The 17,634-nt window shown below is 45.6% G+C and overlaps 1 protein-coding gene across 3 annotated transcripts in view; it reads right to left on the bottom strand.

The window, feature by feature from the left end:
- The window catches only part of adamts14 (ADAM metallopeptidase with thrombospondin type 1 motif, 14), a 97,036-nt gene extending 81,883 nt beyond the window's left edge, over positions 1-15,153 (bottom strand). For all 3 annotated transcript variants that reach the window (XR_014570615.1, XM_083788201.1, XM_083788200.1), the window contains exons 1-2: positions 14,482-15,153; positions 13,081-13,550 (exon numbers count right to left, since the gene is read on the bottom strand). Coding sequence is in view for 2 of the 3 variants with exons in the window: in XM_083788201.1 (XP_083644327.1) it covers positions 13,081-13,550; positions 14,482-14,563 (552 nt within the window). In the remaining variant the exon portion in view is untranslated. The remainder of the gene's footprint in view (positions 1-13,080; positions 13,551-14,481) is intronic.
- Between the last annotated feature and the right edge of the window lie 2,481 nt (positions 15,154-17,634).

The following is a 17,634-nucleotide window of genomic DNA, read 5'->3' on the forward strand; positions in this document are numbered from 1 at the left end:
ACACACACACACACACACACACACACACACACACACACACACACACACACACACACACACACACACACACACACACACACACACACACACACACACACGTGGTGGGGGGTGCATGCCTGCCTGGTTTAGGGTTGTTCTGGTTGGTGGGGGGGCTATAGGCGGAAGAGGTGTGTGCACCTTGGGAAGGTGGCGTCGCACACACACACACGCACACACACACACACGTGTCACGCACGCATGCATGCACACACACGCGCGCGCGCACACACACAATCTAAAAATGGAAGAAGAGCCCAGGGCTACGGATGCCTGCCCTAACAATGTGCAGAGGGAAATCAATGTCTTCACTGTCATTCCAAGAAGCTTAACCTGCAATTTGAGGCCGATTGTTTTGAAACGTATAATTTCTAGTTCCAGGCGTGCACTTTGTTGATCCATAAAGGAGAGCGAGAGCGAGAGAGAGAGAGAGAGAGAGAGAGAGAGAGAGAGAGAGAGAGAGAGAGAGAGAGAGAGAAGTTAATCCCTTCTGTTTTTTCTCAAACTCAAAGATCTGGAGCCGTTCCTGAGCCCAGCTGTCACCGGAGGTCACGCAGTTTATGAAGTCACACCGATTCAATTCCCAGAAGCAACATTCCTTTGTATATTTTAGGTTAAAAAGTACACACACACACACACACACACACACACATGTACTATAGAGTCAGGCATGGGAGCCATTTTTAACATGCACGTTCAAGGTTAAAGGTGCTGCAAGTTATATAGGTATCGTTGCTGTCGGGCAGAAACCTCTTGTAGTAGTAGTGTGTGTGTGTGTGTGTGTGTGTGTGTGTGTGTGTGTGTGTGTGTGTGTGTGTGTGTGTGTGTGTGTGTGTGTGTGTGTGTGTGTGTGTGTGTGTGTGTGTGTGTGTGTGTGTGTGTGTGTGTTTGCCTATAGGTTATTGTTATTGCACTCCAGCACTTAAATCGTTTAAAGATGTTCGCATCGTTCAACAACTCTCTATATCTATTCTCCCCTCCGATTGGCCACCGAAGGCATTTGTGCACTTTGCCCTCATCTGATTGGACAGTATACAGTGACATCATACCCAACTCAACTCTTCTAACTGAACAATATTCCTACAGAGATAGGCAACCACGTTTGCAATTCCGCAGGATTTGCATCTTTCTAATTTATTTGATTATTTATTTTAGAAATAAACATGATTGATCATACTACAGCATCACACAATCCGCTGGTTTAGTTTAATCACTTCCAATGGGCTATAATTATGCACACAGAATAACTCTTCCTACTTCCGGGCCGCATCCCTACAGTACTTGCTTCACAGGTGTTACCAATGATACTAATTAAGGCTTAGGGTTCTCAAACTACTTAATTTCGCTTGGTTAAAGTGTAGAGTAGGTCTACTTCATTACAGTATTACAGGGAGGAGCTGACCTGCTGTCATAACAGAAATGCAAATGCATGTATATAGCAATGCATGGATAATCCCCAAAGCTGTTACACCTGGCAACAGCTAAACACACATGAAATAATTAAATTGTCACACATACCTGCTGACATGTAGACTACAATGTGTGTGTGTGTGTGTGTGTGTGTGTGTGTGTGTGTGTGTGTGTGTGTGTGTGTGTGTGTGTGTGTGTGTGTGTGTGTGTGTGTGTGTGTGTGTGTGTGTGTGTGTGTGTGTGTGTGTGTGTGTGTGTGTGTGTGCGTGCGTGCATGCGTGCGTGTGTGTGTGCATGTGCACTGTGTGTATTCCTACACTTGTGAGGGCCAGACCCCCCCCCCCCCCCCCCAGAAGTACAGTAGAATGTGTCTATCGTATATTACTCATGGTACCGTCACAAGTCATGAAGAAAGAAGAAAAACAAGCACTCAGTTGAATAATTCCATGTAATAGTGCATTGGGTGCACATGGTTCTGGAAGAACCAGAAACAATACCAGCACTCACGTTGTATCCAAAAGGATTCTTGTTTATTCAGTTTCCCCCATAGCAGCATGCAACAATACGGCCTTCCTCATCATACATCTGAACAGTAATGCAATAGCTGTCACTTATAAAGGGGACCTGGGTGCCACGCACAAAACCATCTGGGTGCTCTTAAAACCCATTTTGGGCAGGAACCCCTTTTGCTTTAGCTATTGAAAAATAGCAGATCTGACATTGAAACATAGCCTTTTCAGAATGTCAGGATGTAGAAGACATTTTTAGAATCTGATCTCAGGTCAAAATGGGTTAAGTACAATGGTTTGTTTTATGATTAAACATCAATACTGCACTGGAACACAAGAGGAACACCAGCCCCTCTTTTTACAGTATTCCTGCAAACATTCACGGATAAAGCAATTTGTGCAAAGAATTTTCCATCTTCTCCGATAGATGGAAAACTAGTTTTCCAAACTCGACCCGCCGGCCGCAGCCAAAAGGGGAGTTTGATCCCCCAACCAGTGGCGTGAAGTAACTAAGTACATGTACTCAAGTACTGTACTTAAGTACAGTTTTGAGGTAATTTCTCAGAGGCAAATATTGTATTTGTTTTATGCAATTACTTGAAGACTTTAGTTACTATAGTTACTTTATAAATTTTGATTATAATAATAATAAAACTTGTATTAATCTAACCACTCATTTCTGCGTACTTTCTACTCTTGGTACTCTCAGACAGTACATTTTGATGCCAAAAACCTTTTGTAATTTTGAATACCGAACTATTACTTTTACCAACAGAGTATTCCTACATAGTGGAATTTCTTTTAGAAAATACATCATGACATACTGATACTGAATCCAGAAATAATCATTAACACCCAGAACGCCCGGGGTTATTTAATCCATTACATTATAGCGCCCAGTCCATCTATAAACACGGACCACTATACCGACGGATGTTGTTGTGAATGTGTGTGTATAGCTAACAATAGCCACGCCACTTCAAAGTCGATCGACAACAACGGGAGGTAAGAATAAATCTATCGCAACTAGCGTCTGGACTGCGGAGGGCCGTCAAACACAGGATCATAATTAGACGGGATGATTTAGATTGTGAGTTATTAATGTTTTAAGATTTTCTTTTTTGCTAAACAGGGGAGTTTTTCGATGACGTCTCACTCTTACGCAACATGGAGGATTGCCCAACAGGCGCTCCCAGGCTGTGTAGCCATTCGATCCATTTTCATATCAATAACCTTTGTCTTTTGGACAATACTTCGTCCTGGGCGTCGGGCGTTACTAATAGATAAGACGAAGATACTTCGTCCTGGGCGTTCTAGGTGTTCAGGAAAGTTTATGCATGTACTATCATGTAATTGTAAACTCTTCATTTCCATTTCCAGCCATTCAGTTGCAAATAATAATAAAAAATTATAATCTGGGACCCCCAGATTAATCCCCCCAAGGGTTGAGAACCCCTGATTTAGAAGACATTTGTAGAATCGGTCCTCAGGTCTCAATGGGTGAATGGGTTAAGTAAAAAAACAAAATGTGAGTACTTTTCTCCACCATGTGATCCCCCAGCTCTGTTGCTAGGTGGATCTCTCTCCATTTAACCCCTGCAGCTCTGCCTCCTCCTGTTGCTAGGTGGATCCCTCTCCATTTAACCCCTGCAGCTCTGCCTCCTCCTGTTGCTAGGTGGATCCCTCTCCATTTAACCCCTGCAGCTCTGCCTCCTCCTGTTGCTAGGTGGATCCCTCTCCATTTAACCCCTGCAGCTCTGCCTCCTCCTGTTGCTAGGTGGAACCCTCTCCATGTAACCGATTGGGAAACAGAAATAGCAGCTCTTCCTCCGGCTGCAGTTATCCCAGTTGCTCGTGTTTCCATCATCACGCGTGAAATCCAATCTGTGCCAATTCCCAAATGCACGAGCGGTGGGAAAAGTACTCAGTTTTATTTATTTTTACTTTAAGTAAAAGTATCGATACTCCAAAAAACTAAAGAATATTTTGTTATCGTTGGATAAGATTGATGCATGATGCTGCATTGATAATATGGTACCATATACGAGATATGGCAGACGTTGATCAAATAAATTGTGTTGAATAATGCAGTTGTTTAACAATAATTTAACTCTTGAGAGCGTAAAATGAAACCAAATGGACCCACCAGGGTCCATTTGGTTTCATTGTACACTCCCTCAAGGACCACTGGTGGTCCCCGGACCACTGGTTGGAAACCACTGCCCTATACTGTACATACAGTACTATACAGCGTCACACACAACAAGTATCAAAAGTAGCAGAGCCGCGACGCGTCTCAAGCTCGTCCATCTGCCGATTTTGATACTGTACTTTCGAAATTGAATCCGGAAAAGTAAACCATTTTGGGACATCATAATATGAGTTCCGTTCCACCTCGACGACAGACATATATATATCCAAAGGCCATCCAGTTTAAGAGGCTTAGGGACCTTTAGACCGGGCGATAGACAGTGTATTCTGCATGTGGCATGTCCTATCTGGCATGATGATATGTGCTGGGATGCCAGAGGATGAGGCAGTGTTGCTCCTCTGGGCACATGGCAGGGGACCAAAGATCACGTAATGATCTGTTACTGCATGCGGCGCTGATGTGATGTCATCATACCACCCTAGCAGAGAGAGGATGTCTCTCTCTCTCTCTCTCTCTCGTCTCTGTGGGAATAAGGCTCTGGCATGCCGCTGCACAGCACAGCAGAGTCCACACTCACAGCCAGTAACGCTGGAAGAAAGTAACAGTACGGTGGAAGAAGTATATATATATACAGTATATATCTGCTATTTTCAAATACATGTGGGTACTGGAATAGGAATTTGACTTATGATTTACACCGAAAATTATTAACATTTACACGACTCACGACTGCGAAGACTGAGCGGAACTAAGTGGGGAGAGAGTCAGATAATATCCGCTTTATAAGCTTTCAGACGGAAGCATTTGAAACTTGCGATGAGCTTGTAGATCGGCTATTTTGGGCCTGCAACGGCGCGCCCTGTGTCGCGTGCCTGGAATATATAGCCGATCTACTATTTTCGGTTGCGTGACGACACCCTCACTCACCAACCAAGTATAACTCTGGCTTTATAGTTTATGGCCGCCAAGTGTCTTCCCGCATGGGATGTTCCTCCTCTAGTCTGATGTTCCTCCTCTAGTCTGATGTTCCTCCTCTAGTCTGATGTTCCTCCTCTAGTCTGATGTTCCTCCTCTAGTCTGATGTTCCTCCTCTAGTCTGTGATGTTCCTCCTCTAGTCTGTGATGTTCCTCCTCTAGTCTGTGATGTTCCTCCTCTAGTCTGTGATGTTCCTCCTCTAGTCTGATGTTCCTCCTCTAGTCTGATGTTCCTCCTCTAGTCTGATGTTCCTCCTCTAGTCTGATGTTCCTCCTCTAGTCTGATGTTCCTCCTCTAGTCTGATGTTCCTCCTCTAGTCTGATGTTCCTCCTCTAGTCTGATGTTCCTCCTCTAGTCTGCACGTGAGCCACGCTTTCAATCTGCCACCCACTTTCATCTAGAGATCATCAGTTGTCTCCTGCACTTTACCTCCATCTCATCAAGCACACCACACACACACACACACACACACACACACACACACACACACACACACACACACACACACACACACACACACACACACACACACACACACACACACAACACTACCTCCATCTCATCAAGCACACCACCCACACACACACACACACAACACTACCTCCATCTCATCAAGCACACCACCCACACACACACACACACACACACACACACAACAATACCTCCATCTCATCACACACACACACACACACACACACACACACACACACACACACACACACTCTCTCTACCTCCATCTCATCAAGCGCACCACATCAGAGCTGTGATCTCTGCCCGTCGCTCACACACACACACACACACACACCAGGCGCACATCTCTGCAGACTAAATAATTTGCCTATGCTGGAGGAGCTGACAAAATACTCCTCTGAAGAAAATATAAACCGCAAGAGCAGACACGTCCGTGTTTACGTTGGCTACGGCCCAAGGCAACACATGGTCCATATTGTTCGGGGGGGGGGGGATTCTTGTCCTTGAAAGAGATACCCCACCCTTACCCCCCCATTTCCCCCGCGTCCTACAGCCCTGTCAAACCTTGAGCTCTGTGAGTTGAAAGAAAAGGCACTTTGGAAGTGAAGTGCCACAGGAGGAGACATGCCTCGCAGGCACTGTCGGAAACGGAAAAGTTAGTTTTTGGTATAATTTAGTTCAATTTGTCCATTTACGGACTTATGTGTGTGGCTGGCTGGGGTGGGTGTGTCTGAGCACGAAAACAGCATGGTTGTTTTCATGTGCGCAACCTAACACACACACAAACACACACGCACATATTAACTGTATGTTGATTTTGGGTGTGCCAGTACAGTACAGTGACAGTAAGTACAGTAGAGGGTACAGTAGAGGGACCATGTCATTTCTCAACCATTTCGGACGCGGGGCGGCATCAGGCCGGCACCTGGGTGCGTTCTTGTGGGTCTGGTGTTGGGGTCCCCTTTAAACCCTGGGTGCGTTCTTGTGGGTCTGGTGTTGGGGTCCCCTTTAAACCACTGGTTCCCAAACGTCAAGGATCCCCATCTGAAAATGTTTCGTGCCAGCATTAAAAAAAAATCTAAAATCTGCTATTTTTGAATAGCGAACGAATATATAATAAATGGATAAAGTGGTTAAAATGATTGCTGGAGACCCCCGTGGAACCCCTTTAAGGATGGACCCCTATGAGCCAGACCACTTTGACAACTACTGTACATCTACTCTCAGAGGCAAATATGTCAATGAATCCACTTTTGAAAACTTTAGTTAAAGTTACTTAGACTAGCCCTTACCCGTTGTGAGATATCCCCCCCCCCTTGTGGCCGCGGGGGGTACTGCGCCCTGGGTGCGTTTTCGCATTTTTAATTCACTAATAAATTCATTATTAATCATTAATGTGTCAAATCGAAAGAAAAGGCTTCGTTAAGACCTCCATATTATTATGGTCAAATCCTGTGTGAAAAGTGGGAGTGATTGGTGCAGGCAGTGAGGATCTCCGGCAGTCACAGTGACAGACAGACAGACACACACACAGACATTGACTGAATTATAGTATGATGATGATGATGATGATGATGTTCTTATTACAAAACATACGTATATCAAAATGCACCAAGTCTCTGTAAGTGTGTATGTACGATTGTACGTACTGTATACGTACGTCTGTAATCCATGTAACTCGACACACGCGTTCTACACCACCACAGGGAGTGCAGTGCCCGGCCTTGAGTCAGTCGGACCCACGGTTGTCCTGAACCGCCACAAAAGGCCTCTGTCCAGGCTCTGGACAGGGCCTCTGCCCAGGCTCTGGACAGGGCCAAAATATGCCAATTGGTCACACCTGATCGACCCTAGATCTCCATATATGGAGGTGGCCTGTTCTGACATCACGATTATGTTCTGACATAGACTCCATATTTGGGCATGCCTGACAAAGAACTCCATATATGGGCATAGAAGGGACACAGACATAAATTGGGTGGGGCATGCATTTACAACTTGCATCGTTTAAAGTAGGCCAGTGCCCAACGGACATAGCCTGGTTAATAAACCAGACCGAATCAGCCGTTGGCAAAAGAAAATTGCCTGCCGGCGGGTTACGGTCTGGAGAGGCTCAATTGTACGCCCATTTCCTACACCAGAGAAATGGGGCGGCCAATCGGGACACGGTATGCAATATGGGCGGGCTTTGGTACAGTGACTTTCAATGCTTGAGACCTTTGACTGACTGTAGCTCTGACCAATTGCGTCAAAGAGAAAATGTTTCAACCCGCCCCCCTGGGAATGAAATCCAAGCTGAGCCTCCCCAGACTAATATCCTGCGGTCCGTGCGATATTAGTCTGGTTTATTAACCAGGCTACAACGGACACTGCTATAGTTAACCAAATAAGTCATAATAAAGTGCATTGTGCTGCCTACAGTATACTGCTACTTTGACTTGAAAAGAATCAGAGCAGTTCTACTGCTTGCAGGCTTGCAGGATGCAGGTGACACGTGCACCAACAGGGGAGCCAACTGGAGTCTTATCTCCAAACGTGAAGAAGATCATTGATCATTGTCAGTGCTCACTAATAACAGCACTGCTTCCCACCCAGAGACACAAGAGGCCAGGGGCTGTATTTTGTGTGTCTTATGTACCAGGTCTTATTACTTAACTTGAGTAAACTAAAGACCTGGAGGCGTGATCAATGCTCTTTCACCACTCAGAATAGACAAATGGCATTGATCTCGCCTCCAGGTCTTTAGTTTACTCAAGTTAAGTAATAAGACCTGGTACTTAAGACACGCAAAATACAGCCCCCCCGTCTGACCAACCCAAAAGAAGCAACTTAAGGCCACATTAGCAGGCGTGCGTGCACACTATATGCACATGCCACACACACACACACACACACACACACACACACACACACACACACACACACACACACACACACTGTTTGTTAATAAAGCATCAAGATAGGTTTGACCAATTTAAACCTATTATACATCAGTTAATAGACGACCTACACACTCACAACAGGCTTGTAGATCGGTTTTAACAACACAAATCTTGTATGGGGGGAGGGAATATTTTGGTGGTCCTGATGTTTGAGAAGCACTGGTGTGAACAACATTTAGGAACATGAACCCCAAATAAGCAACCCGCAAACTACAAGCCACTTCACAGTAAAACAAGCCTAAAGTCGGTTACAATAAAGCACTTAAGCAGACTGGCGACACTTTTCTCCAAAGTGTTGCCGGCCCAGCATTGGTTCAGCGGCAGATTTGAACTGGACAACACAACACCTTCATACCGTCGATGTCAGGGCAACCGCTTATCTTTTCCGTTTTCATTTTTATGCCGACACGTCAAGTTGCAGCCGCGCGCACGCGTCATTTCCAACCACCAGCTGTTAAAAACCAGAAAGCTCTAGGCGCTTTCTTTTTTTTATAATATATATTTTTTATCCCACGATTTTGTAACCCATTTTTCACCCCTGTGTCAATCATCTAATGTGATCCTGGGCTCTACACACCCTCCGCCAACCTGGGGAGAGCAACGGACTTAACTCATGCTTCCTTCATGCTTGAGTGTCCAAGTTGCTCCTTTACACCTGACAGGGGGGAGTTTCCCTGGTTGGACGTAGCGCATGGAAGGAACACGTTATTCCAACCAGTTCCTTTCCCCTCCATCAGGCGCCCCGGCTGGCCAGGGGGAGGCAGTTTAGAGACCAGGATTACTGCATGTTTTTGTGAGGGTATCTACCCTAGGGGACACGGGGAGAACATGCAAACTCCACACAGAAAGGCCCTTTCGCCAACCCCGCCTTCGGGTATGGGCACTGATGATGCGGAGGAGGAAACACGCCGCCAGCACCCACAGCGCCCCGAGCGGGAATCGAACCCAGGACCTTCTAGCTGTGAGGCGACAGCACTACCAACTGTGCCACCGTGCCCCTATCTAGGCGCTTTCTTGCCAATCAAATAATCGCTATGGGGTGATCAGCCAATCAAATCATCGTGTTTGTGTTCACACAAACAGACAAAGCTGGGCATAGGAGGCCTTAGAAAAATGAACGGTTTTAAAGGTTTGAGCCCGACGGCTCTGTAGGCCACACTTATTTTCACACTACACTTCACGGTTCAGGTGCCCCTCTTATGCAAATAAGATTGGCTGGCGTGATTGGGTGGGAGATGTGCTATCAACAAATAAAATAAAAAGTAATGGCAAAAGTTCCCCTTTCTGCCGTCATGATGAAACAGAGGGAGTATGCAAATATTTGATATACCGTTTGATATCGCTATATTTGCAGGTGAATACATGATTTCTTTGGATCGGGATTGGATTTCAGGGGGCTGGGGGGGAGATACACTCTAGCCATTCAGGAAATTACTTTGTGATTAGAGTAGACAACAAAAGCATTGTCCTCTAGTCTCCTCCTATCACTCTGCTTTATTAAAGCATTGTCCTCTAGTCTCCTCCTATCACTCTGCTTTATTAAAGCATTGTCCTCTAGTCTCCTCCTATCACTCTGCTTTATTAAAGCATTGTCCTCTAGTCTCCTCCTATCACTCTGCTTTATTACTTCAGACACAAACCGATGCCACCGCGCACGCCGTCTCATACCCATCACATTGCATTGCGACGCGTTATGATCTTGTAGATCTGCCATTTTTGCCATGTTTCAAATTCCATTCAGAAACAAAAGAAGACGTTTTTTTATCGGACTCAGATCTAAATGGGTTAAACTAATGCAATGTCCTGTAGAAATAGTCCGAATTTAAAAATGTAATTGAGTAAAAGTACCAAAGTATTGGCATCAAAATGTACCAAAAGTAGAAAGTACTCACGATAATATGCAGAATGTCCAATTACAAGTTTTCAAATGTAAGTATTTTTATATAGGCCTACAGTATGCATTGTGCGCTTGTAGATTGGCTATTTTCAAAGGTATATAGGGCTGAAGTGTTTAACGTAGGCTAATGTATGTTTTGTAATAACAATCAAAGTAACCAGACATTTTTTCAAATTTCAAATAATTTCAGTGGAGTAAGTAAAAGTACAACATTTGCCTCTGAGATGTAGTGGAGTAGAAGAAAAAGTATTGGAAATTGGAAATACTTAAGTACAAATACCTTGAAATTGTACTTAAGTACAGTACTCAAGTAAATGTATTCAGTTACTTCCCACCACTGGTGATGGGGGGGGGGGTCTAGGTCACATGAGGAGACTTCAGGTTACAGAGGGCATGCACTTCTAAAACATCTCCATGCAGTGTTGGTGAGGGGAAACAATGGCAGCGTTGAGGGCAACGCTGTTGTTTCTCTCTGATGTAAACAGTGGTACAAAGAGCTCGACTGTCCCGCCTGCACGCACGCACACACACAGACGCACATGCACGCGCACACACCCGCGCGGTTATGCACTCACGCGCGCGCACACACACACACACACACACACACACACACACACACACACACACACACACACACACACGGATCATTGAGTTCACAAATAGGGTGCAACAGCTAATCGAGCTAATCATTTTTTACCGATTACGGAAAACGAATCTTTGATCCTTTAATAAAACAATCAATTACTAGTCGTCGCACCCTATTATGGGCATGTCATTATATTATGTGAAGAGTTTCAGAATATAGTGAAAATAGCCACCCTACTGCATGTGCTGACACCGCATCTCATTGCACGCTGTATTGTGAGCTTGTAGATCGGCTACTTTGGATCAACTGAAAAATGTTGTGTGGGCATGTCCTAAAAATGAGATCTGTGAAACAGCATGAAAAGAGCACAGTAGGGTTTGTAGATCGGCTATTTTTTGCTGCACAATATGCTTCCATCGAAGACATTCTGGCTTCTATGGACACTCATAATGAAATCTGTCATTTGGCGACTGAGAACTTGAACCCGTGAAAGCAGCAGGTGTTTACTCAATCTATCAGGCAGACCGGTCCGGTATAACAAAGTCACAATGCTGCCACACAAACTGTGACGTTTGCAGTTGAGCGGCCAGAGTGCGGTGATTAAAACTGGACACGCATGTTCACTCCTTTGTTTTTTGTGGGAGAGGACTTAAAAGCTCCCAAAAAAGGTCAATCCCATGATTCCCATCCCACCCAACTGTTAACTGGTCAGGATTGTGTTGTTATATATGTTGTTTAGGTTTGTTTCCCTGCATGCAGAAACCTCTGATCTCCATATTCTAAGTTCTAACTTTTTTTTTGAGGGACGCTAGCCCCTCCTATGTCCGGCTTTGAGAGTTTGTGTAAACACGAACATTGTCCTAACACAAACGTTGCATGCCATTGACAATGAATGGCCAGTTGAAGACAAAAGTGAGGACTCACATTGTGATTGGCCGGAATGAGATGATGTATGATGTATAAGAGCGCCCCTTCACACAGGTGTGATTGTATTAGCATATTAATGTCCTATACTTGATCATACTACAGTGTCAAAAAAATAAAAATAAATAAAAAGTAGCACATCTACAGGCTCAACACTAAACCAGGCCGAAGCATTGATCACTCACTACGCTGGCAGAGCAGGGTCAGCCCATCAAGTGCATCGACTGGCCCTGCGCTTTGCGACAGATACAGATAGTCCCCATTGACCGCTGCAAAGTGCATGTTGGGAATTTGGGGGCTACTATGGTCCGCTAGTCTACAGAGGACCATAGACCAGGCAGGCTTTGCTTGTTTATCAATGTTTGAGGATCCTAGACCTAGATCTCTGTAAGCACTAAGCAGGCATTCAGAGTTGAAGCTACTGGTGTGTGTGTGTGTGTGTGCGCGTGTGCGTGTGTGCGTGTGTGTGTGTGTGTGGCCGGGCCACTGCAACCGCGCAGTGCAGAGAGAGAGAGAGAGAGAAAGAGAGAGAGAGAGAGAGGTACAGTACAATGTGTGATGCTTGCTGAGCCATCACTGCCGATGCCAATATGTGGGGGCCCATGCATGTGTGTGTGTGTGTGTGTGTGTGTGTGTGGGGGGGGGGGGGGGGGGGCATGCATGTGCGAGAGCGTCAGGTTACTTTTTAAGATGAGTGTCTTACATAAGTGTCGGTAAGAAGGAGAGCAAAAAGCATGCAGTGGGCCGGCCGGCTTAGAACAGTGGCTACCGTGCAGGACTTACTGGATATGCAGACTAGAGTATAGCTGTACAGCGGTTATAATAATAATAATAATAACAACAACCTGCCATTCAAGCTGACATCATCATACCAAAGTGTGAAAGACTTTTAATTGTCATATTTCTACCTTGAACCCACACTCCATTACAGTGGTTCCATGGACAATGCCCATAGCTCTGACAGTGTAAGTGTATACATGGTCCATTTGGTTCCATACGTGTTACTGTACACACATGGAACCAGAATTACAGATCTGTATGGTCCATTTGGTTACTATAACTGCAGGGGAACCCCCCCCCCCCCTCCTTGGCTTGAACCCACCTCAACAACCCCACTTTGAGGACCACGGTTCCCGGGAACCGTCCCGGGTCACTTATAAAAGCTGGAACAACTTACCAGTCCGTCACAGTTGCTGATGGCCACCGAGGCCTGCGGCATGTCCGACACGTCCCCCGTGAAGACGCAGTCCCCGTGGATGTGCTCCTGGCCCCTCCGCTTGAAGTCCTCCTGCCACTCCACCACGGCGCCGGGCGCCACCAGCCGCCGGTTGGCCCTCAGGCGCAGGTGGAGCTCCACGCCGAACACGGTGACGTTGAAAAACAAGTGCTGCTGTTGACCGCCGGTTGACCGGTTGGAGGAGGAGGAGGGCATCACAGGGGCACTGCGGGCAACCCTTCTGCTGCTGCTGCTGGTGCTGGAGTGAGTGTCGGTGCCCGTACCGGTACCGGTACCGGTGCCGGGGCTGTCAGGGGCTGACGCGGCGCCACCTGCGCTCCCGGACACCACGTGGGAGATGTAGCGTCCACGAGAGTCTGTGCTGAACGGCACGATGAGTCCATATTCACTTAACTTTCCAGAGAGTTTTTCTGAGGAGGGACAGACAGATAGATGAGGAGGGACAGACAGATAGATGAGGAGGGGCAGACAGATAGATGAGGAGGGACAGACAGATAGATGAGGAGGGGCAGACAGATAGATGAGGAGGGACAGACAGATAGATGAGGAGGGACAGACAGATAGATGAGGAGGGACAGACAGATAGATGAGGAGGGACAGACAGATAGATGAGGAGGGGCAGACAGATAGATAGATGGGACCACGCAGTTCAGTGAGAATCACCATCATTCATTCACAGACCAGTGTGGTGGCCACTCACCGGTATACTGGTATACACACACACACACATGGCTATAGGCCTATATGAGGTTATCAAACGAACCTGCACTATACTTACTTAAAGAACCACTATAAATATAGTTTAGTAGGCAGATGTGTTGTGTTGTGCGCGTGTGCGTGTGCGTGTGTGTGTGTGTGGAGGGGGGGGGGTCATCTTGACTGAACTTGATATTTACATTGTGGCTGAATTTGAAACAAAACAAAGTGCACATGTGCAAAACTTATACCGAAGTAGCTGAAGTCATTACGTTTATGTATATGTATATATATATATATATATATATATATATATATATATATATATATATATATATATACACGCACACACACACACACACACACACCATAAAGGTTTAGTTGACCAACACTTACTGTATGCTATCCACCATGAGCAGACTATAGGCTACTTTGTCATTCCTGTATGCAGCCACAGTCAGGCTACTGTATGCAGCAGCCAGTAGGCTATGCAAGACAGTTACCGGTATGCATACCACTAGATAGTTCTGCTACAAAGAGGCTGATGCCTTTAGTAGTTAAATCGTCCCATGGCAGTGAGTGAGTGAGTGAGTGAGTGAGAATGAAAATGAAACGAGAGAGAGAGAGAAAATATGAATGACTCACCATGCGACTCTGCGGCGTGTTTATGATCCAAAAACAGCAGACCGAGTGACAATAAGTACACCAATAAATACATACAATCCATAGCGAGGGCTATAGTGCGGAGAGAGCTGCCACTTCGGCGGCGGAGAGTTGGACTTTCCTTTTTGCTATTGTAAAACTTTTTGAGAGGAACGAACGGACTCACTCTCTCTCTCTCTCTCACTCACTCACTCCACCTCCTACTGAAACACCGCAGTGGAGTCAGTCAGTCCTGTGTGAGAACTTTAGTAACAGTCTTGAACTTCAGCGAAGCGGTCAAGCATTCTTCTGAATCTGAACGAAAGCTGACGCCGGGATCATGATATTCAACGACAACAAAAAATAAAGTTGCTGCATATTATTATTAGTCTTGCTGTGGCCACTGTTGCACTGGATAGCGTGGTGGATACAGCCCCATCCATGGAGGAGAGAGAGAGAGAAAACCCTCGGGTGCTGATGACGACAAGTTCGACAACTGCAACGCGTATTAAAAAAGCGGATAGTTTTTTTTGGAGAGGTAGTAGTCCAGTTGTTTTATTATTTTAAGACTAAAGAAAATAATGAGGGGGGGAACAAGACACACACACACACAACACAAGATATACACACACGAAACCAGCTGAGCTGAAGTTGGGGGGGGGAAATAGAAAAACAGAAAAAATCTAACGGTTGAGATGCAGTCTAGGGAGACAGACTGTCCCCGTACGATGAAACATCTGCCGCGCAGCAGGGCTGCAGTTTACTGACTGGCCTGCTATGCTGCAACTCCACACACAACTTAAAAAGCTTCCCGTGTATATACCTCGCTCGTACGACGGTGGTGCATGGTGCCAGAGCGGCCGAAGAATGGCCCCGATCTACAAGCTCACAACGCGTCGCGGCAGCCGTACGACGAGCTTGAATTTTAGGCTATACTCCACTACTCTGTCTGACTGTGCAGGGCCATACTAGAGTTATGAGGTCTGAGCAGGGCAGGCATACCGGTATATACCTTCTCCCCCTTTGGCCAGGAGGTGGAAAGTATCTATACTACCTTTAAGTAGGCTGCAATTTTGAGGTAGGCTATAGGCAACTTCTTCTTATTATTATTTTTTAAATAACTCTTTTGGGCTTGTTCTGCCTTTATCAGATAGTGTAGGCCTACAGTATAAGTTGACAATGGGGGAGAGAAATGGGGGGAGAGAGATGGGGAGTGACACGCAGCAAAGGTCATGGGATCGGGAGTCGAACCCAGGACTTGCTGCATGCATGCCAATTACCATAGGTGCCTGGATCGCTAGAAGGGCCAGGGCTGAGTGTTACATTGGCTCACATGCCAGTGCCGTCTACATCTTCCTAATCCTGTTGTGATTGGGAGACTGTAGACAGGGGTGCGGCTCCTCAGCTGCAGTCCTTTAGTAATCGGGTGGAGCCCTAATTAAGCTCTGCTCTGCACTTCAGTGTTTGTCAGATCCTCAAGTAACCTGCTGTATTTCTCTTGCTCCAGAACCTGTGCCTTGGACTTTGCCTCATCACTACCAGCCTACGCCTACGTAAAGTTTGCCTATACTTTGTTTGGACTTTTTGCCTGCTTTTGCTTTTTTGTTGTGCTCTGGGCTGGAAATAAATCTTTTGTTTTTTAACTTTGAACGTGCCTCTGTGTTTGAGTCTGCAATTGGGTTCACCTAGACTTTCATACTTAACACCGAGGTAGGCTACTTTATAGTTTATACATAAACTATGGGTCCCCTCCCAGTGGGACGTGCCTTGAGGACCTCCCTAGGGAGACGCTCAAGAGGCATCCTAACCAGATGCCCAAACCACCTATAAGCTGTCTCCTTTCCAAGCGAAGAAGCAGCGACTCTACTCAGAGTCTCTCTCGCGTGACTGAACTTCTCACCCTATCTAGCCATCTAAAGGAGTTAAGCTTTTGGGCTGCTTGGCTGTAGTACTGTAGATCAACTTGTCTGTCGGGCAGAAACGTCATATTTTATGTCCAAAAAACGGTTACTTCAGGATTCTAATTAAAAAATATCAAAAGTAGCAGAGCTACAAGCTTGTTGATCTTCTACTTTTATTTTGCTGCTTCTGTCTGACGTTGTAGTGTGATCAAGTAGGACATTCATTTACAAAAAGAACAAAACACAAAAGGTTAGAATATGGAGATAAAAGTCTCTGCCCGACAGCAACCAAATTAATAAATTAATGTCTAGGGCAATGGTTCTTTAAAGTGGGGTCCAGGGAACCTTGGTTTCCTTGAGGGGGGTTCCAAATGGACTCTTAAAGGTTTATAACTCTGAGAGAGTATAAAAGGACCCTTACAGGTCTATAACTCTGAGGGCTGTATTTTGCGTGACTTAAGTACCAGGTCTTATTACCTATACTTGAGTAAACTAAAGACCTGGAGGCGTGATCAATGCCATTTGGCTATTCTGAGTGGCCAAAGAGCATTGATCACGCCTCCAGGTCTTTAGTTTACTCAAGTTAGGTAATAAGACCTGGTACTTAAGACACGCAAAATACAGCCCTGAGAGCGTATAAATAACTTTGAGCAAAAAGGTATTTGGACCAGTGGTTCTTTAAAAGGTGGGGAACACACTCGCCCCATGCATTTTCGCTCACACTCAGCAGTTCTTGTATTCTTGTATTTGTTTTACTGAGGTGAAGTTAACCCTAAGTCTAAGGTTCGGCATATAGTTTTATTGATCTTAAGTTTAGGAATAACTTAAGGTTAGGTTTACCCATAGTTGAACTGAAGTTACGGTCAGGAATAAGATTAGATAAAGGCATAGATTTACTGAGGTTACTTTTACGAATACTGAGGTCGTCGGATATGACACGGGCGATGCATGTGTATTGGGGGTGCACCTTCTTCTATTCCTTAAAGGTCTTAGTTGGTTCTTAGTGGTTCCATTTGCATTCTCTTCGAGGTATGGGAGTCCTTGAAAATTAAAACATTTGAGAACCAGTCCAAGACTGAGATTATTATTGTCTCCACACACATTTCCTTCAAACAGTTTGTGTGTGTGTGTGTGTGTGTGTGTGTGTGTGTGTGTGTGTGTGTGTGTGTCTGGGCTGAGTGGGCTCAGACTATGAGGACCTCCCCCATTGCCTAGAGATGCTCTCAGTCTCTGAAGGATAATCATCTCCATGCTC

Source organism: Protomyctophum parallelum, assembly GCF_964188405.1.
Source record: "Protomyctophum parallelum genome assembly, chromosome: 17".
Taxonomy (NCBI): Eukaryota; Metazoa; Chordata; class Actinopteri; order Myctophiformes; family Myctophidae; genus Protomyctophum; species Protomyctophum parallelum.